Source organism: Chelonia mydas, chromosome 11, assembly GCF_015237465.2.
Source record: "Chelonia mydas isolate rCheMyd1 chromosome 11, rCheMyd1.pri.v2, whole genome shotgun sequence".
Lineage (NCBI taxonomy): Eukaryota > Metazoa > Chordata > Testudines > Cheloniidae > Chelonia > Chelonia mydas.
Window position 1 is genome coordinate 35,361,704 of NC_051251.2, and position 16,613 is coordinate 35,378,316.

The 16,613-nt window shown below is 39.9% G+C and overlaps 1 protein-coding gene across 5 annotated transcripts in view; it reads right to left on the bottom strand.

Annotated features, from left to right (window-relative positions):
- COBLL1 (cordon-bleu WH2 repeat protein like 1) overlaps nt 1-16,613 on the bottom strand; it is a 123,188-nt gene that overhangs the window by 36,138 nt on the left and 70,437 nt on the right. For all 5 annotated transcript variants that reach the window (XM_037912529.2, XM_043525393.1, XM_043525395.1 and 2 more), the window contains exons 2-4: nt 16,098-16,283; nt 5,879-6,080; nt 3,997-4,225 (exon numbers count right to left, since the gene is read on the bottom strand). In XM_037912529.2, coding sequence (XP_037768457.1) covers nt 3,997-4,225; nt 5,879-6,080; nt 16,098-16,189 — 523 coding nt within the window. In that variant the 5' untranslated portion in view covers nt 16,190-16,283. The remainder of the gene's footprint in view (nt 1-3,996; nt 4,226-5,878; nt 6,081-16,097; nt 16,284-16,613) is intronic.

Here is a 16,613-nt window from a genome sequence, read left to right on the forward strand (position 1 = left end):
ATAAAAACTCTTTAAATTTGGAGATGGGTCTTTGTGATTTCTGATCTATGTGTGTTTTTGTTTTCCAAGGGGGGAAAAAAATAGGAACAGTTAACCTGTAGATAAACTGGTTATTTTTATTGTATTTCTGTCCTAAAACATAAACTTTTGCTTACAAATCTCAGTATAATAAAAAGTAGAGCTGAGCAAAATATCGGATTTCTATCCCAACGGAAATTTCGAAACGTCAACATTTGCTTTTGTCCCAAAATGGGATGAAAAATTAAATTTAAAATTTTTCCACACCATGAAATTCTGTGGACAATTTCAATTCGTAAATGATGAAACATTTTGTTATTACATTTTTGATTGACATGAAACATTCAAACATCCCAAAGATTAAAACGTAGTATTTTTGTTTGTTAAAGTAACTCAAATAACTTTGTTTTGACTTATTTCAACATTAAACAACACTTTTCCAAGGCACATAGCCCTAGTGGGAGTTGTCGTTCTGGGCCCCATTCTCTCTTATAGACAAGGCTCCTTTGTTGGACTACATCTCCCGAGAGGTGAAAGTAAGCCGGTCCAGCGTACCAGCAAGAACCGGTACACCACCCACCGTACCGGCTTTCCCAGGCCAGCGATTTAAAGGGTCTGGGGCGCGCGGCAGGGGCCAGAGCCCCGGGCCCTTTAAATTGCCACCAGAGCCCCACTACCGGAGCCCTCAGGTAGCGGAGGTGGTCGGGAGCCCCGGGGCGATTTAAAGGGCCCAGGGCTCCGGCTGCTGCGGGGAGCCCCAGGCCCTTTTAATTGCCGCTGGAGCCCTGCTTCTGGAGCCCAGGTACTGCAGCGGCTGGGGGCTCCGGTGGCAATTTAAAGGGTTCAGGGCTCCGCTGTGGCAGCGGTGGCCAGAGCCCCGGACCCTTTAAATCACCACCCAAGCCCCGCTGCTGGAGCCCCGGCGTAGGGGCAGCAGCCTGGGGCTGCGATGGTGATTTAAACGGCCAGGTGGTCCCGGCCGCCACTACCGCAGTGGAGCCCCAGGCCCTTTAAATCTCCACCAGAGCCCCGGGGCTCCCAGCCACCTCCGCAGCTGGTAGCACCGGCAGCGATTTAAAGGGCCTGGGGCTCCCACCCGCCACTACCACGGCCGGAGCCCCAGGCCCTTTAAATCTCGTTTTAAAGGACCCAGGGATTTTAAAGGCCACGCCCCTTCCGGTTGAGGCACCGCCCCCTGCTCAGGACTCCGGTGTACCGGTAAGTCCTTTAAGTTACTTTCACTCCTGCATCTCCCATAATACACACACTCATGTGAGTCCCATGATGTACGCCATAACTCAGTCAGAAGGAAATCTCTTATGGGAGATGCATCCTCCAGAGAGCCATAGGGGAGAATGGGGGCTGGAACTGCAACTTCCATATGGCAATGAGGCATCAGGAAATGAACTTTTAATCTTTTGCTGAACTGATTCAAAACTAAATGTTGTGGGTTAGTTCAAAAAATTGAAGATTATTAATTGGGTTAAACTATCCCAAAATAAAATATTTCATTTTAATTTTTCCACTGGAAAAATAATTCTGATTAAAGATTCACAAACAACTCTAAATAAAAGCTGTTATTTCAGATACTGCTGACTGGTGTATCTGGGAAGCAAACTGAGATAAATGTCTTTGAAATAAAACATACCAAGTGATGATTCTATGGCAGAGAGGAAAATCTGCATTATGTCAAATGCAGGGATAATGACTATAGAAAGAGGGTACATAACACTAGTCCAGGGAAGTCTAGCTGCATCACAAGAGCCAATGCTGACAGAACATGTTAACGTGAAATCTCTCTGAGAAAGTCTTTGTAACAGACTACAAAAAAAATTAAGGAGTCCTTCGTAAAAGACGGACTTCTGGGTAAGGTATGGGATTGGAAGTTAGATGTGTGTGAGCAAAGGCAAATCACTTCCCTGCCTTCTGTCTCAATTTGACCATCATTGAAGTGGAGATAATACTTCTTGATTCACAAGCCATTAATGAACTAAGCCACCCCATACCCCTGTGAAGTGCTCACATCCTACACTAATAAGCACCATATAAATTCATACATTTTGTTAAATTAATATGCTGTTAGGTAGCTGGTCATCTGACCCTGAAGGATTATAAACAAAGAAATAATTACTTCCTTGCTGATTTTGCCCTTTCCCATATAGCAAGATATGACAATTATGGGAATCTCTCTATGTACAACTTAATTCTGTTTGATATTGGGCACCCTCTATTTGTCCATGTGAGACTGAAAACTCCATTTTGAATGTAGGGCTGTTTTTCTTCTCTGCTATCTTTTGACATTCATGTTGGACTGAAATTCTGGAACGGGGCTTACAGATCTGGTCTTTGAAAGAGACTGTCATTAAAGGCTATTAATTAGTGAACAGACCTGGCCCAGATAGAATAGAATAGTTGAAGGCTGGGGGAAGTGACTTTGCTCCAACTTCTCTGCAAAGGACTGGGATTTGGAGAGTGGAATTTCCCCAGCAGCAGAAAAAGGAACCAGGTGTTGCTGGTGAGACATATAAAGAAACACACAGAGCAATAGAGAGGAAGCTTTGGGCAGGAGACAGGAATCGAAGGATATGCTTTCATAGCAGGGGGGTTCTGTTTAACTGTGGGACCAACTGAGGAAGAGAAAAGCCAGCTGACGTTCAGGGTGGAAGATAGACTCTATGATTGAGAGAAGTCATGTGTAAAAGGGCAGGAGGAGAGAAGGAGTCCAGGATGCATCCTAAGACTCTGGACTATGCCCAAAGAACACTCCAGAGGAAACTGTAAGGCAGGGAAGTGACTGGGCAGGTGTGTTTATTATTTTTGTCTAGATCTCTATATTTCTTGTGTTAACTAAAGTAAAGAGTAATGACGATTAGAAAAATTAGCAAAGCCTCTCTGAGTGAACTGTAAACCCATAGCTCCCACATGGCTGGAGTTCCAAGAGAGGGTATACTTAAGCTACCGGAGAGCCTGAGAGGTCAAGTATTGATCCAGGAAGTCCCATTTCTGTGAAAGGGTAACAAACAGAAACTATGCCTTGGAAGTGTGCCGGGGGTTTCACCTACACCGCTGTAAAGACCCATAGCATGCCCATGGGTGGCCCAAGGGAGCTGACAAAGGCTCGCAGGACTTAGGCTGTGGGGCTAAAAATTGCAGTGTAGACATTCGAGCTCGGGCTGGAGCCCACGCTCTGAAACCCCCTAAGGAGGATGGGTCTAAAAGCCTGGGCTCCAGCCCAAGCCCGAACTTCTGCACTGCAATTTATTGACCCACGCTCTGAGACTTGATGCCATGAGTTTTTATTGCAGCGTAGACATATCCAGAGAGACCAAAGCAAAAGATAGGGCCACAGCCGACTTAGATCAAGGGAAGATTAGGAGATCTGGGTCTAGTGTGCAGCCTGGTGAGCGTCCAGCAGAGAGAGCACTATCAGGACTGTGCGAGACAAGACACTGAATTTTCTTTGGGGCTTGAATGGGGCTAAAACTGACACAGGGTTTTAAAAATAATAATATATTGTACACACTTTTGCTTAGTCATTTTAGCCCTCTTCTCCAAAACAAAAACTGTTTATACTGACAGGTTTCAGAGTAGCAGCCGTGTTAGTCTGTATCCACAAAAAGAAAAGGAGTATTTGTGGCACCTTAGAGACTAAACAAATTTATTTGAGCTGTAGCTCATGAAAGCTTATGCGCAAATAAAATTGTTAGTTTCTAAGGTGCCACAAGTACTCCTTTTCTTTTTGTTTATACTGAGGAATTTTATATAGAAGTTCTCTTCCAAAAGTTTATGAAAATTAAGTTTTAAGTGGCCCTTAGGTGGGTTTGATTCTATAGCAGAATGAATGAAGAACATTACGCAGTACCTAGAAGGAAATTCATTTCTCTAGAACACATGAAATCATAGATGTACAATATTTTTTTAAATAACATTTCCTGTGTACATACCTTTGTTGAGAAACTATATATACAAATATCTTACCTTTACTGACATCCATTGCATATAATTCCCTTAGTCCAACGTCATTAAGAGATTTTGTTACATCAAGGGGCTCCTGACACTGGTAGTTCTTCAGCAATACAGTGTGCAAAGGATCAAACTCACATTTGCTACAGATAATTGGTATGAATTCATGAAGAGGTTCATGTGGACTCACTCTCACTACAGTCTTCTGTGTTTTCTTGTAGTTTACTACCACTCTTACCGTTTGCTGAAAAAGAAAATACAAACTCTATTAAGTAACATTCAAGGATACCGACAGAGAAAAACCCAAATTGTTACACAAACAGAATGTTGCAGCAACCATAGAAACTCCCCCGCTTCCCCTCCGTGCCCAATAAGGGCTGTTTCACCATTGTTACAGTTTTATCAATATTACAAAGAGAACTCTGTAACAAAAGTGTGAACAGATTTACCCTCTCAGCAAGAAAAAAAAAAGGAAACGCCTGATTGATAGAATATCAGTTGTGGCTCATGCTTGGTCTACTCTTAAAAGTTATGTCAACACAGTTACGTAGTTCAGGGATGTTGACCAAAATAGATATCCTGACCTAAGATGTAGCTATGCTGATCGAAGAATGTTTCTGTCAATGCGGCTACTGTCATTCAGGGCCATGGTGTTCCTACACCAATGGAAAACCCTTTTCTGTTGGCATAGCCTGCCTCTACACTACAGAGTTATGTTAGCATAACTACAGTGATGTAGCTATGCCAATAATAGTCTCCGCTGTGTAGACTTAAAGTTACAATTCACTTAAGCATAAGTTAGAAAGGAGGAAATGGAATGAGGAAAAAATTAATTCTGTACTTTTTGAGAGCTTCATAAAAATGATACAAGTGTTTATTTTCTATTTCCCATAGCATGAGGAATATCCCTCATTTACACATCTGAGCTGAAAAATTCTCAAAAGATGGAGCAGTAACATGCAGGGCACATATTAAATGAAAATGAAATATACGTAATTTGTAATCAGAAGGGTGTATAAGTTATAGAAGTCCAGATAATGACTTATGAGCAATGGACTTTCAGTTTATGAAAAGGATGCTATATGTATGTACAGTTCTGCTGCTCATAGAGCATCTTTAGAGTTTATCAAAAGATACTTTCATGGAGGAGATTTGTAACTTTATATTATACTTCAGATTGTTGCATATAATATTTGCATTCCCAAAAGAACAAACAATTAGATTCACGTCATTGTAAAATTCCAAAATCATTTAAACCCTGGAGTTACGGACTAAAGCCTAATCTCCATGTAATGGTATATTGTGATGCCACCAGGCCATGATCTGAAAATATATTCTATTGAGAAATTGCATTTAACATAAATCACATTTAGATAAAAACAATCTGCCATGGTAGACTACAGTCAGAAGATGCAGAGTACTTAATCCAGGGGTGGCCAACCTGAGCCTGAAAAGGAGCCAGAATTTACCAGTGTACCAAAGAGCCACAGTAATATGTCAGCAGCCCCCCATCAGCTCCTCCCCCACACTGCCAGTGCCTCCCACCCATTCTGCCGATCAGCGCCTCCCACTCCCTCCCCACACCTCCCGATCAGCTGTTTCATGGTGACTCTGGGCGGTGAAGGGGGGAGAAGCAAGGGTACTGCAGGCTCAGGGGAGGGGGCAGGAAGGGGTGGAGTGGGGACAGAGCCTGTGGCAGACCCAGGGGTTGAGCAGTGAGCACCCCCCGGCACATGGGAAAGTTGGCGCCTGTAGCTCCAGCCCCGGAGTTGGTGCCTATACGATGAGCTGCATATTAACTTCTGAAGAGCCGCATGTGGCTCCCGAGCCACAGGTTGGCCACTCCTGACTTAATCTCTCTCTCTTCAGATAACACCACAGTTGGTGTAATTCTTACCTCCGGCATTATAGGAGTGGGCTTTTTCTTATCCATATGTTTTGGCTTTAAAATCACCTTGTCTACTTCAAGCATTCCAATTGGTGTGTTGGGTTTGAATTTAATCTGTCTCTTCTCTGCTGACATCAGGTCTATGGTATAGCTTGATGGATTTAAATGATACTGTGCACAGAGAAAAATCAGCAAGTCCATCATGGGTGTGCTGTTAAATAAATAAAAGGGGGGAGGTAGGGGGTTATAATACCTTATGTTCCTTTACAACCATTATATAGGCCACAAAACAAAGTGCATTTCTGAACATTAGCAAAAATCACCTCTGCTATCCTAGACTAAATAATTACAGTCAACACACCCGCTTTGTAATTGTATTCTTAGATGTTGTAGATATTACTTTAAAAAAAGGCACCTTTAATATGCACATATACTTACAGAGCTACTGTGCTCCTGCAAGAGGCAATCTGCACAGAGATGGCGCAAAATAGTGCATTTCTGAGCGTGAGAGGTGTTTTTGCCTCCTGACTTGCAATACAACATGGGTTTTGGCAGTGGTGGTAATTGGACAGCTGGTATAGTTTATGGTCCATTTTTTCAAAATGACTCATGATTCTGATGTCCAACTTGACGTACTTAAAAGGGGTCCAATTTCCAGAAATCTAAGCTCCTGCCCTCTGAAAAGTCATCTTTTAAGATGTCTCAAGTCAGGCAACCAAAATGACTAGTCCTTTTGAAAATTTCGGCACATATGTTTAATGTATGGTATAGCACCCAGAAAATACACACTTGGAAACAGATTTCTGGAGAAGGAAAAAGGTGCCAAAGCATACCCACTCATAACAGTAAAGTTCCCGACTTCTGGGAGCAGGATAATTAGATATTTGAACCTCAGTAACAAATTACTTGCTATGGCCATATAAAAATATCACTGTGAATCTAATAAAGAACACTTTCAAAGTCTATTTGCAGCTATTCATAATTTGGATTTTCCCCAAAACCAGCCTGATCTTGGCACACAATGAAACTATTTCAACTAACTCTTTACTTTACTTATTCCTTCCTGTTTCTACACAAACATACAATGGTGTAAAGAACACAAAACATTACATTTTTCCCAAGAACTTTGAACTGGAAACTTTAACTCATACATTGTATTATGATTAGATATACTGTACAAATAAAATGGCTATATAAGCCAACTGTGCTCTTCTCCCCCACTCCTCAATATATTCCCAAATAGGAGCAGAGATGACTTCATAAAAAGAGAGCAACAAAGTTGCATCAGAGGGCTTTCATGTACTGCATACATACTATATATAAAAGTTACACAATAAAAACTTTGCTAAAAGAACATTAAGGTTGCAGAGTCGAACACTCAGAAGTTAATAAATGCCAGAATTAAGGTTGCCTGAAAAATCATCAGAGGAAGAGAAACCACCACAACCACCATCCCTCATCCACAAACACAGAATACCCAATAGCCTGGCTCTATAGCCCATTGGTTAGGGCACTAACCTGGGATTTTCAGAAGGGATTTCCATATTCCAGGCCAGAGCCATAACTACCAGTAGAGTTTCAGAGACATATTTACATCCACCCTGGAGCTAAGAAAACTTCCCACAGAGATTTTAATCATAATCCAGTATCAGAGGAGTATCCGTGTTAGTCTGTATCCACAAAAACAACAAGGAGTCCGGTGGCACCTTAAAGACTAACAGATTTATTTGGGCATAATTTCAAGCCCAAATTAATGGTGTGAAATTTGCAAATGAATTGTAACTCTGCAGTTTCTCTTTGAAGTCTGCTTTTGAAGTTTTTTTGTTCAAGTATAGCTACTTTTAAATCTGTTATAGAATGTCCAGGGAGACTGAACTGTGATTGAAGTGTGAAGGGTGATTTCTGATTTGTGTCCATTTATTCTTTTACATAGAGACTGTCCGGTTTGGCCAATGTAAATGGCAGAGGGGCATTATTGGCACATGATGACATATATCACATCAGCAGATGTTCAGGTGAATGAGCCCCTGATGGTGTGGCTCATGTGGTTGGGTCCTCTGATGGTGTCACTAGAGTAGATATGGGAACAGAGTAGGCAACAGGGTTTGTTACAGGGACTGGCTCCTGAGTTAGTGTTTCTGTGGTGTGGTGTGTTGTTGCTGGTGAGTATTTGCTTCAGGTTGGGGGGCTGTCTGTAAGCAAGGATTGGCCTGCCTCCCAAGGTCTGCGAGAGTGAGGAATCATTTTCCAGGATAGGCTGTAGATCGTTGATGATAATAATCCAGACACACAAAGGGGCCGAAGTAATGCTGCACAGGCAAACTTAATTCTGGCATTTCCTAACTTTTGAGTTGATTGCAACCTTAACGTTCTTTGCCATGTTTTTTTTAAAACATAGTAATATTATGTTAGTGCAGGAAGTGGAAAAGCTGTGGTTTATTTCCTCAGCACCAGCTTGCTATACACACAACCTTGTGGTGAAGGGATTAATTCATTAGCATTGGAACATAACTTACATTTCTAGGACCATATCAAAGCAAATATAGGATGTTCAATTGAAGTTAAAATCCATACACATTCCCAAAGCAATCATGAAACTGAGCAGACTTTGAGGAAGTGTTGTCTAGAATTTTGTCCTGGGCACAATTCTGTGAATAAAACTATTTTGAAGGAGAATAGGTACCTTAAATTCATCTTCACAGACATAAGACACACAGAAAGACTGGTCTCTGCTTAGTAGAGACTGAACATAAGTAATAAGAGGATGTTTTTTAATGCCATGATTTAATTTTTAACTTTTAAAATTAACCCAGGTTATGATTCCTGTATTTAAACTACTTCTTGCTGGTTCTAGCACTGCTTATTTCCTAAGCAAGCTTCATTCAGGCTTCGGGGCTGGAATCATAGCCGTGGACACACTACAGAACAAGCACACTTTCAAATGTTGGAATTATTCAAAAGAACATACTCCTAAATTCAGGATCATGTTAGCAGAGGGATGCTTTACAGTCCATCTGCCACCATTGAGCGCTAGGATACTATAGGCTAAATTCTGCTCTATTTTTATGTTTATTCTTTCCTCTTCATCTTCTAGAGGAATGTCTCATTACCTGCTTAAGCAGCAGGAGGCAGCACTTGCCTGGAAAAAAAGAATCTGATTCAGAAGCATCAAGTAGCCTTCAATCTTGTACTGGGTTTGTGTGGGAGGAAAAAAACTTCTGTGCCTTCATCCCGTCAGTACATGCCCGCCTGAGGGGTGCAGTAAGAAACTCATCTGTAAGCTCTTCACAAGATCAATTACATTTTCACTCAGGGAAACCATTCCTGAGCACTGATCTCACCCTTTCCCCTTCACACATCATTTTCTTTCCAACTGGCAGGAAGGAAGAAAGAAATTGCTGTCCTCTTCCTTGTGCTCCCACCCTTCGAGAAGAAGTAGTCTCTCCCACCCAAGTGATCACTGATAAAACTTTGCAGAGGACCCAAAAACTGGGGGAGTGGCAAATAATGAAGAGGACCGTTCACTGATTCAGAGCAATCTGGATCGCTTGGTGCACTGGGCAAACAATGTGTGTTTTAATAAGGCTAAATGTAAATGTATACATCTAAAAACAAAGAATACAGACCTTACTTTCAGGATGGGGGACTCTATCCTGGGCAGAAGCGACTGCGAAAAAGATTTGGTGGTTGTGGTAGATAATCAGCTGAACATGAGCTCCCAGTGTCAACACTGTGGCCAAAAGAGCCAATGCAATCCTGGGACGCACAAACAGGCAAATCTCAAGTAGGAGCAGAGAGGTTATTTTTACCTCTGTATCTGGCATTGGTGTAACTGCTGCTTTAATACTCTGTCCAATTCTGGTGCCCAAAATTCAAGAAGGAAGTTTATAAATTGGAGAAGAGCCATAAGAATGATTAAAGGATTAGAGAACATGCCTTCTAGTGACAGAATCAAAGTTCTCCATCTATTTATACTGAACAAAGAGAAGGTTAAGGGGTAACTTGATTAGAGTCTATAAGTATATACATGCAAAACAAATATTTAACATTGGGCTCTTCAATCTAGCAGAGAAAGGTATAACACAATTCTTGTAGCTGGAAATTGAAGACAGACAAATTCAGACTGGAAATAAGGTTAAAATTTTTAACAGTGAGAATTATTAACCATAGGAACAATTTACCAAGAGTCCTGGGGGGTTCTGCATCACTGACAATTTTTAATTCAAAATTGGAAGTTTTTCTAAAAGATACACTCCTGGAATGATTTTGAGGAAGTTCTCTGGCCTGTGTCATACAGGGGGTCAGACTAGATGATCACAATGGTCCCTTCTGGCCTTGGAATCTATGAATCTAAGTGGATAGAAGGAAAGAGGATGGGCTGCTGAGACTGACCATTACATTCTCATCTCCCTATGGCTGAACAAGAACGGAGACAGCGGCTCCATCAGCTCAATGGCTCCCAGCTTATAGAGAGAAAAATCTATTCATTTTATTTAAAAGGTTGGTAACTAAGCACAGACTCTAGCACTATCGGCTGGGCATCCCTGGTCCTGGTGTTGCAGGTGGGAGACAAGAGCAGAGACAAAGATCTCGTCCTTTACATATAAAGGGAACTATATTTTAGGCACAAAAAAATCCGTTTCCCTGAACCTCTCCAAAATCCTAAACCCCAACTCAGTCCACATTGGGATGATCCAAGTGAACAACAGTGGGCTTCATTTGGAGTAGGGAAAAGGGGCATGAAGAAGTATTTCACAAAGCTTCCAAGATATTAATGCGGGGAGGATGCTAATGTTCAGTGCACGAAGGTCCTCCTTGCTCTTATCTGCAGGTCTTTTTAGGCTGCTACTGTGGCTTGAAACAAATGTTGCTTCCAGCTACATCCCCCCGATTTATGATACCATAATCAAAACCTTAACCTTTAAAAGTGGATTTTGAAAGCAAACATATGAAGCAGGATTGGGCAATATCCTATTCCTGCACAGTGTCTGAAACAAAAAGAAGCCAGCCATATTCTGTAGTACAGGTGACATCATCTCTCAATATTTTCTTCATTGCTAACACTAATGGGAATACTGGCTCACTGAAACTGGAAAAAAATATTACGAAGAAAGTTGAAATGAATTCAGTAAGAGAGGTCTTTGCTACAAGAAACTTTAGGCATCTGATTACCCCACTGCTATATATTTATCAGCCCAGATGTCCTAACACAAAAAGAAGAAATTAGCTCTGTGAACTTTACTGACATAAAATTATATATATTTGAATGATGTACAACCTTTTATTGAAGACAGCTTCATTGTAATATTAGGAGTTTCAGTGCCATAACTTTTCAGCCACATCTGCTTTCTACCTTTCTAACCAAAGCTTAAATAAATGTGTTTCTCCATTAAAAACACATTAGAAGAACATTAAGGTTGAAAAATCAAGCATTCTCAAGTTAGTAGATGCACCCAAGATCATTCCTGAATCCCCAACTCTTATCCTCACCTCTTTGCAGTCAATGTAGGCTGTTCCTCCTTCTACCCTTTACATGCCTGGGCACCAGTAAGGGGAGCATGACAGCACAGGCATAGGAGAGTCTCCTGACCTCATTTCTAGTGTCTGGTACCATAGCAGAGCCAGACTAACAGACACACTAGTTGCACACACAAAAATGCTTGTTCAGTCCTGGGTTGGAGCATGCTCAGTGAGCTCTATGAGGGCTGAACGTGGTTAGCGTGGCTCATATAAAACTCTGTGAAGATAGAGCACGCTCAGTGTAGAAAGAAAGAATGTCTGGAAAATTTAGCTGCCAGCCTCTAACACACCTCTACCAAGCATGTGCAAACAGTGATTTACACAGGTATGTAATCTGGCTCATTTTGGATAGATTTTAATAGGGATAGCCAAAAAGGCACCTCCCTGACCTAGGGCAACCTCACTGATATCAAGTCCCTGCTCCAAAGTCTAGAAGCACTACAGCTTCTCAGGAAATTGTTGTAAGAATTTTTCAACGTTGGCTAAAAATTTATTTTTCCTTAACCTCATTCTCCAAAATTGCTGAACCTTTTTGCTGAAACTTTCCAAAGCTTCAGCCTGAGGCAGACACACAGCATGGAAAAACTCAGCTTGAACAGTTAGTCTGGCAAAATTATAAGCAGCTGAACACAGGGTTTTATAATGGGAGTATCCAGCAATCTGAACACACACACACACACACACCCTCCTTTCCTCCCCATCTCAGAGTATTATGACTGCATTTGTTTCTTCACATAATTTTATTTAAATGTTTCTACACAACTGAATTACTCTTTTGGCTTCTTGTATTAATTCATTCCCTGGAAGTAAGATTTCACATCACATTTCTATGATTCGATGATCACCAGTTCATAAAGTTTGTTTTCAACTGCACTACTTTTTTTTTTTTTTTTTTTTTGGCAGTTGTGGCCATCCCAGAAACTAAAGATAAAAATGCTTCAATGAGGCCCCTTGTTGTAACGCATCCTTGGTAGTTAAATAATTCTTAGTGTCATGACTGACTCAAAGTAAATTGTGTCTACATGCCAACTTATGGATGCAGCTGACACAAAAGGTCAAAAGGCAGAGTCCATAAGTAAATAATTGTTAAAAAGTAACCCAAATGACACGCTGGAGTAATTTTTAAAGTAGCATTTTCTGCTAAATTTTGTTTGATCGAAATATTTTTATAATCAACCTTCCATAAGACATGACATAGCCACAAGAAAATGGTAGTTGATATGTTAATCTGACTAGCGGTATTAGTTAAAAAAGTAAACGTATTTACAGTTAATTATTCAGTGAATTATTCTGAATCTGAAACCTTCTTGTGCCATCAAATAACACAAAAGACACAAACAAGGCTTTGCCTTCGCTGTATATCCTGGGTTGCTCTTTGCACATCCTCTATGTTAAGTCACATAAATTTTCCCAAATTACCATTCGTGATTAGTGATTACAAAAACATATTTGCACACTTAAAATACCTTTCCGTAAGCCTCCAGTTTACCTGTTTTTCTGAATAATGTTTTTATTTTGCAATGAACAGTAATTATTTCTGCCTCCAGATGTCTTTTAAAGCAATGAAAAAAGATGTAATGTATGTTTACAACATGCTGAGCAATAAATATTTGGGAACCTCTCATCACAACATAATTTAATTTTATACGCACATACACACAAACACAAACAACTACTCACTGTTCAAGCTCTAATCTCCTCATCTTTAGCCCTGACTGGGAAGATTAACAAGAATTCTCTAGCCAACATAAGTGGCCAAGATCATATAGTATTACTGGAAGGTTGGAAGGGCACTCAAAACTATTTTTTTCCATTTCTTTTAACAGTACAGAAACTACAATGGTTAATGTTAAGTAACTTTTGCTCTGTGTAACTGACTGCTCTTATACGGAGAACTGTAGAAATAGTTTGTAGCCAGGTTTCTTGTAAAAAGAATTCAAATGAAGTACTCACACAGCCTACTTTTAACAACCTAATGAACTTCTCTTCTGAGGGAACTAATGTTAGTAGTTAAAAGGTTAGCAGTACTGCCAAGCCCAAACATTCAAAAATCGTAAGTCAGGCCCGGAGGGGGGAAGAATCACTGGACTGGTTTAAAATCCTGTGGAGACCCTTTATCTATCTTCTGGATTTTGAATCTTTAGGGTACAATTGGGTAACATTTCCAAGCTTTTCTCCCAAACAATGAGAACTAGAAATGTATTTTAAAAACAAAACAAAACAAAAACAGCTAAACTTCTCAATCACTTAACTCCAGGGGTTTGGGCTTTCAGAACAACAAATACCATGAGGCTCAAGATAACATCATGAAAGTTGGCAGCACTGTGTCAGTAGTCATCAAAATTCTTCCAGGTTGGGAAAAATCTATTTCATTTCCATATGACTAATTACTTAAGGCTATATCCTTTTGCACTTTACTCCTCCTTTCCCCCCTCCCAAAACACACAAAGAACATACTTTTAAGGTAAAAACATAATTTGTTAATGATTATAAATACAACAGTTTTTGAAAACTAGGGCAGCAAAACAGGCAAAGCTTGTTATTCACTAACTACAGAGTAAAGCAACAAATTACTAGGAAGAATATCCTAAATGACTGGAAGTACACAGAAACGGATTTAAAAAAAAAAAAATCCACCAAGGATGTAAAGAACACAGATTCAGCACAGCTCTTCTGGAACCATTTGTAACTCACTAAGCTCAACCTAACTGCACATTCAGCAAAGTGGTGCAGCAGAACACAGACAACTGCACAGAGGATTCATTCTATGGCATTCTGACACTCAGGCAAAGTGAAGAAATGCAGTTGGTTGTAAGAAAATATAACTTCCCTACTTTCTTTCCTGTGCCCAGTTTAAATTTCTATACTACACTAGATTTCAGCTCAGGAATTTTAAATCTGTTCTTGGGTCTAAACAGAGGAACGAATAAGACAAAAACCGACAAGTAATTTGTCTATAACATATTTAGAACCAGGTAGATCTTGCTATTTGTCCACAAACTAACAATGCCAGCATACAACTGGACACATGATTAGCAATCTCTGCTCAAGACAGACCCAAGACTAGAAAAATACAGTTGTTAGAAGTGTATCTGCAGAGCAGAATGGTGAAACCTGCACAGTATCTCCCTGCACTATGAATGGGTCTAGCAAACACTAACAGCTGCTCACTTTCAAGAACAGTAAAAAAAAAAAAAAAAAAATATCACACATACTAAGCAGCAAAATCACCACTAAAAGCACTAATTCATGGGATAACAAAACTGCCAAAAGAATCAGTATACTTTATGTTCTTAAATGACACACGTATGCTCATATTTTATCTGATAAACTTGCGGAGCCACCTTTCTGAACACTGACAAATTATACAAGCCACAGTTCAGTTAGGTGCAAGAACAAGCAAAATTCCTTTACCAAAGAATCTTGGCATTCTCACTACCTCAGTAAATGATTTCAGAAGATGTATCCTTTTTCAGAAACACTATCCTCAAATCAAAGTTCTCTTTAAGATCATCTGGGGCCTAGAAAAGCGCTATGATACTCTGTCAATTACAGACCCTAGTGAATAAAGGACAAATACAACTCTTGTAAGTGAAAGGCTTGCCCTTTCTATGGAAGGGGAAAGTCTGCAGACATGAGGGAGCAAGCCATACAAGGATAAATTGCTTACTAAGTAATGAGAGGGATACAGCTGCTTACTAGTTTAGGTTATATAATTAAAAACAAAAACACAGGGACAACACAAAGGCAAGCAAAGAAGAACAAAATATACATGTGGGTTCTTTATTTCATCTGCCAGACTGCGAAAGCAACGAGCTGGCATTTAACCTGCTGCAAATCATGCAAGCAACAGATTTATCTTTTCTTGTAAAGTCTGCCACGTTGAACTGAGATGTTATATACATTTTCCACTTTGCTTTAGGATAGTAAGATTTCTGACTCCACCACAACAGCTAGTTTTCAGAGCTTTCTGAATTGGAGTGGGCTCAGTACACATAAAGAAAAGCCTCACTTAAATTTACTGGCTTGCAGTCACAGTATGTTCTATTCTCTGATTGGCTTGACTTCAAGAGATTCAATTAAAACATTAATATAACAGAGGCTTGGATAGAAAGCATCTATTTCTTTTAAAATTTAGAGAGTTTGAAAGCATCAAAATCTTTTTGGCACCCATCATCATTTAGGACACAGTTTCTAGGATTCATTGCAATCTAGAAGTAGTAATGAGATTGGTGAGAAAATCTTGAAGGCATCACTTCCTATATGAATAAGGTAACAGGTTACTCACCCTTGAATAATTGATTTAACTAGAAGTAAGAATGAATCCATTTGTGGAGATGGGCAGCTACATTCCCTCTACCTTGGGTGCCTTCTTACGCAACACACACAATGACTTATAAAATTATTTCACCCCTTCCGTTCTTGCTAATTTGGTTCTTAACACTCCTTGCCATAAGTAAGTCTGGAAAAACACACTTTTTTGGGGGGATGGGAGGGGAGGGAAGAAGAGTACTGAAATATATAACTATATACTTGAATTTTTCCCCATTAACAAGTGATTAGTATCAGAGCACTAATTAAACAACTTATTTTCTTCACAGATGCAAGTTTGAGTATGGATTTAAGGACTGTGTAAGTTTGTCCGGAAAGTGTATCCACAGACAGTAGAAACTGAATGCCATTCTCAAAAAAAATTTCTATCCCATACCTGCCATTAACAGTAGTAGATTTGATCACATCCCCTGGAAGGACCACAGATAATTCTATGTCTTTATCAGTTATATTCTCTTTTTGTTCCATAGTGTAATTAGTTGGTTCTGTATCATCAAATGAAGAAACTTCAAAGTTTTTTGTTTCAGATGGAGGAAGAGGCGCTTCAGTTTTAGCTTTTCTTCTGAAATAATAAAAAAAGAATTCAGAAATGTAAACAAAAAAATACAACAAGCAGTACATTTTTATAGTACAACATAGTGTCAAAATATTCAGTTAGTGAATAATTATGCTCAACACAATGCTTTCCCTATGGCCCAACAGGAATATCAGAGTGAAAATGACCAATATTATATTACTTTCACCCTCATGTTGTGCAAGCCAGGTGCCTGAATATCTCACAGAAGGATTGTTAAAATGTTGTTAGTGGTGGTGAATCATGAGAGAAATGTATTATTAACCCACACTAAGGATCCAATAAAACCAAACTGTATTCAGTTTTACATGGTGATTT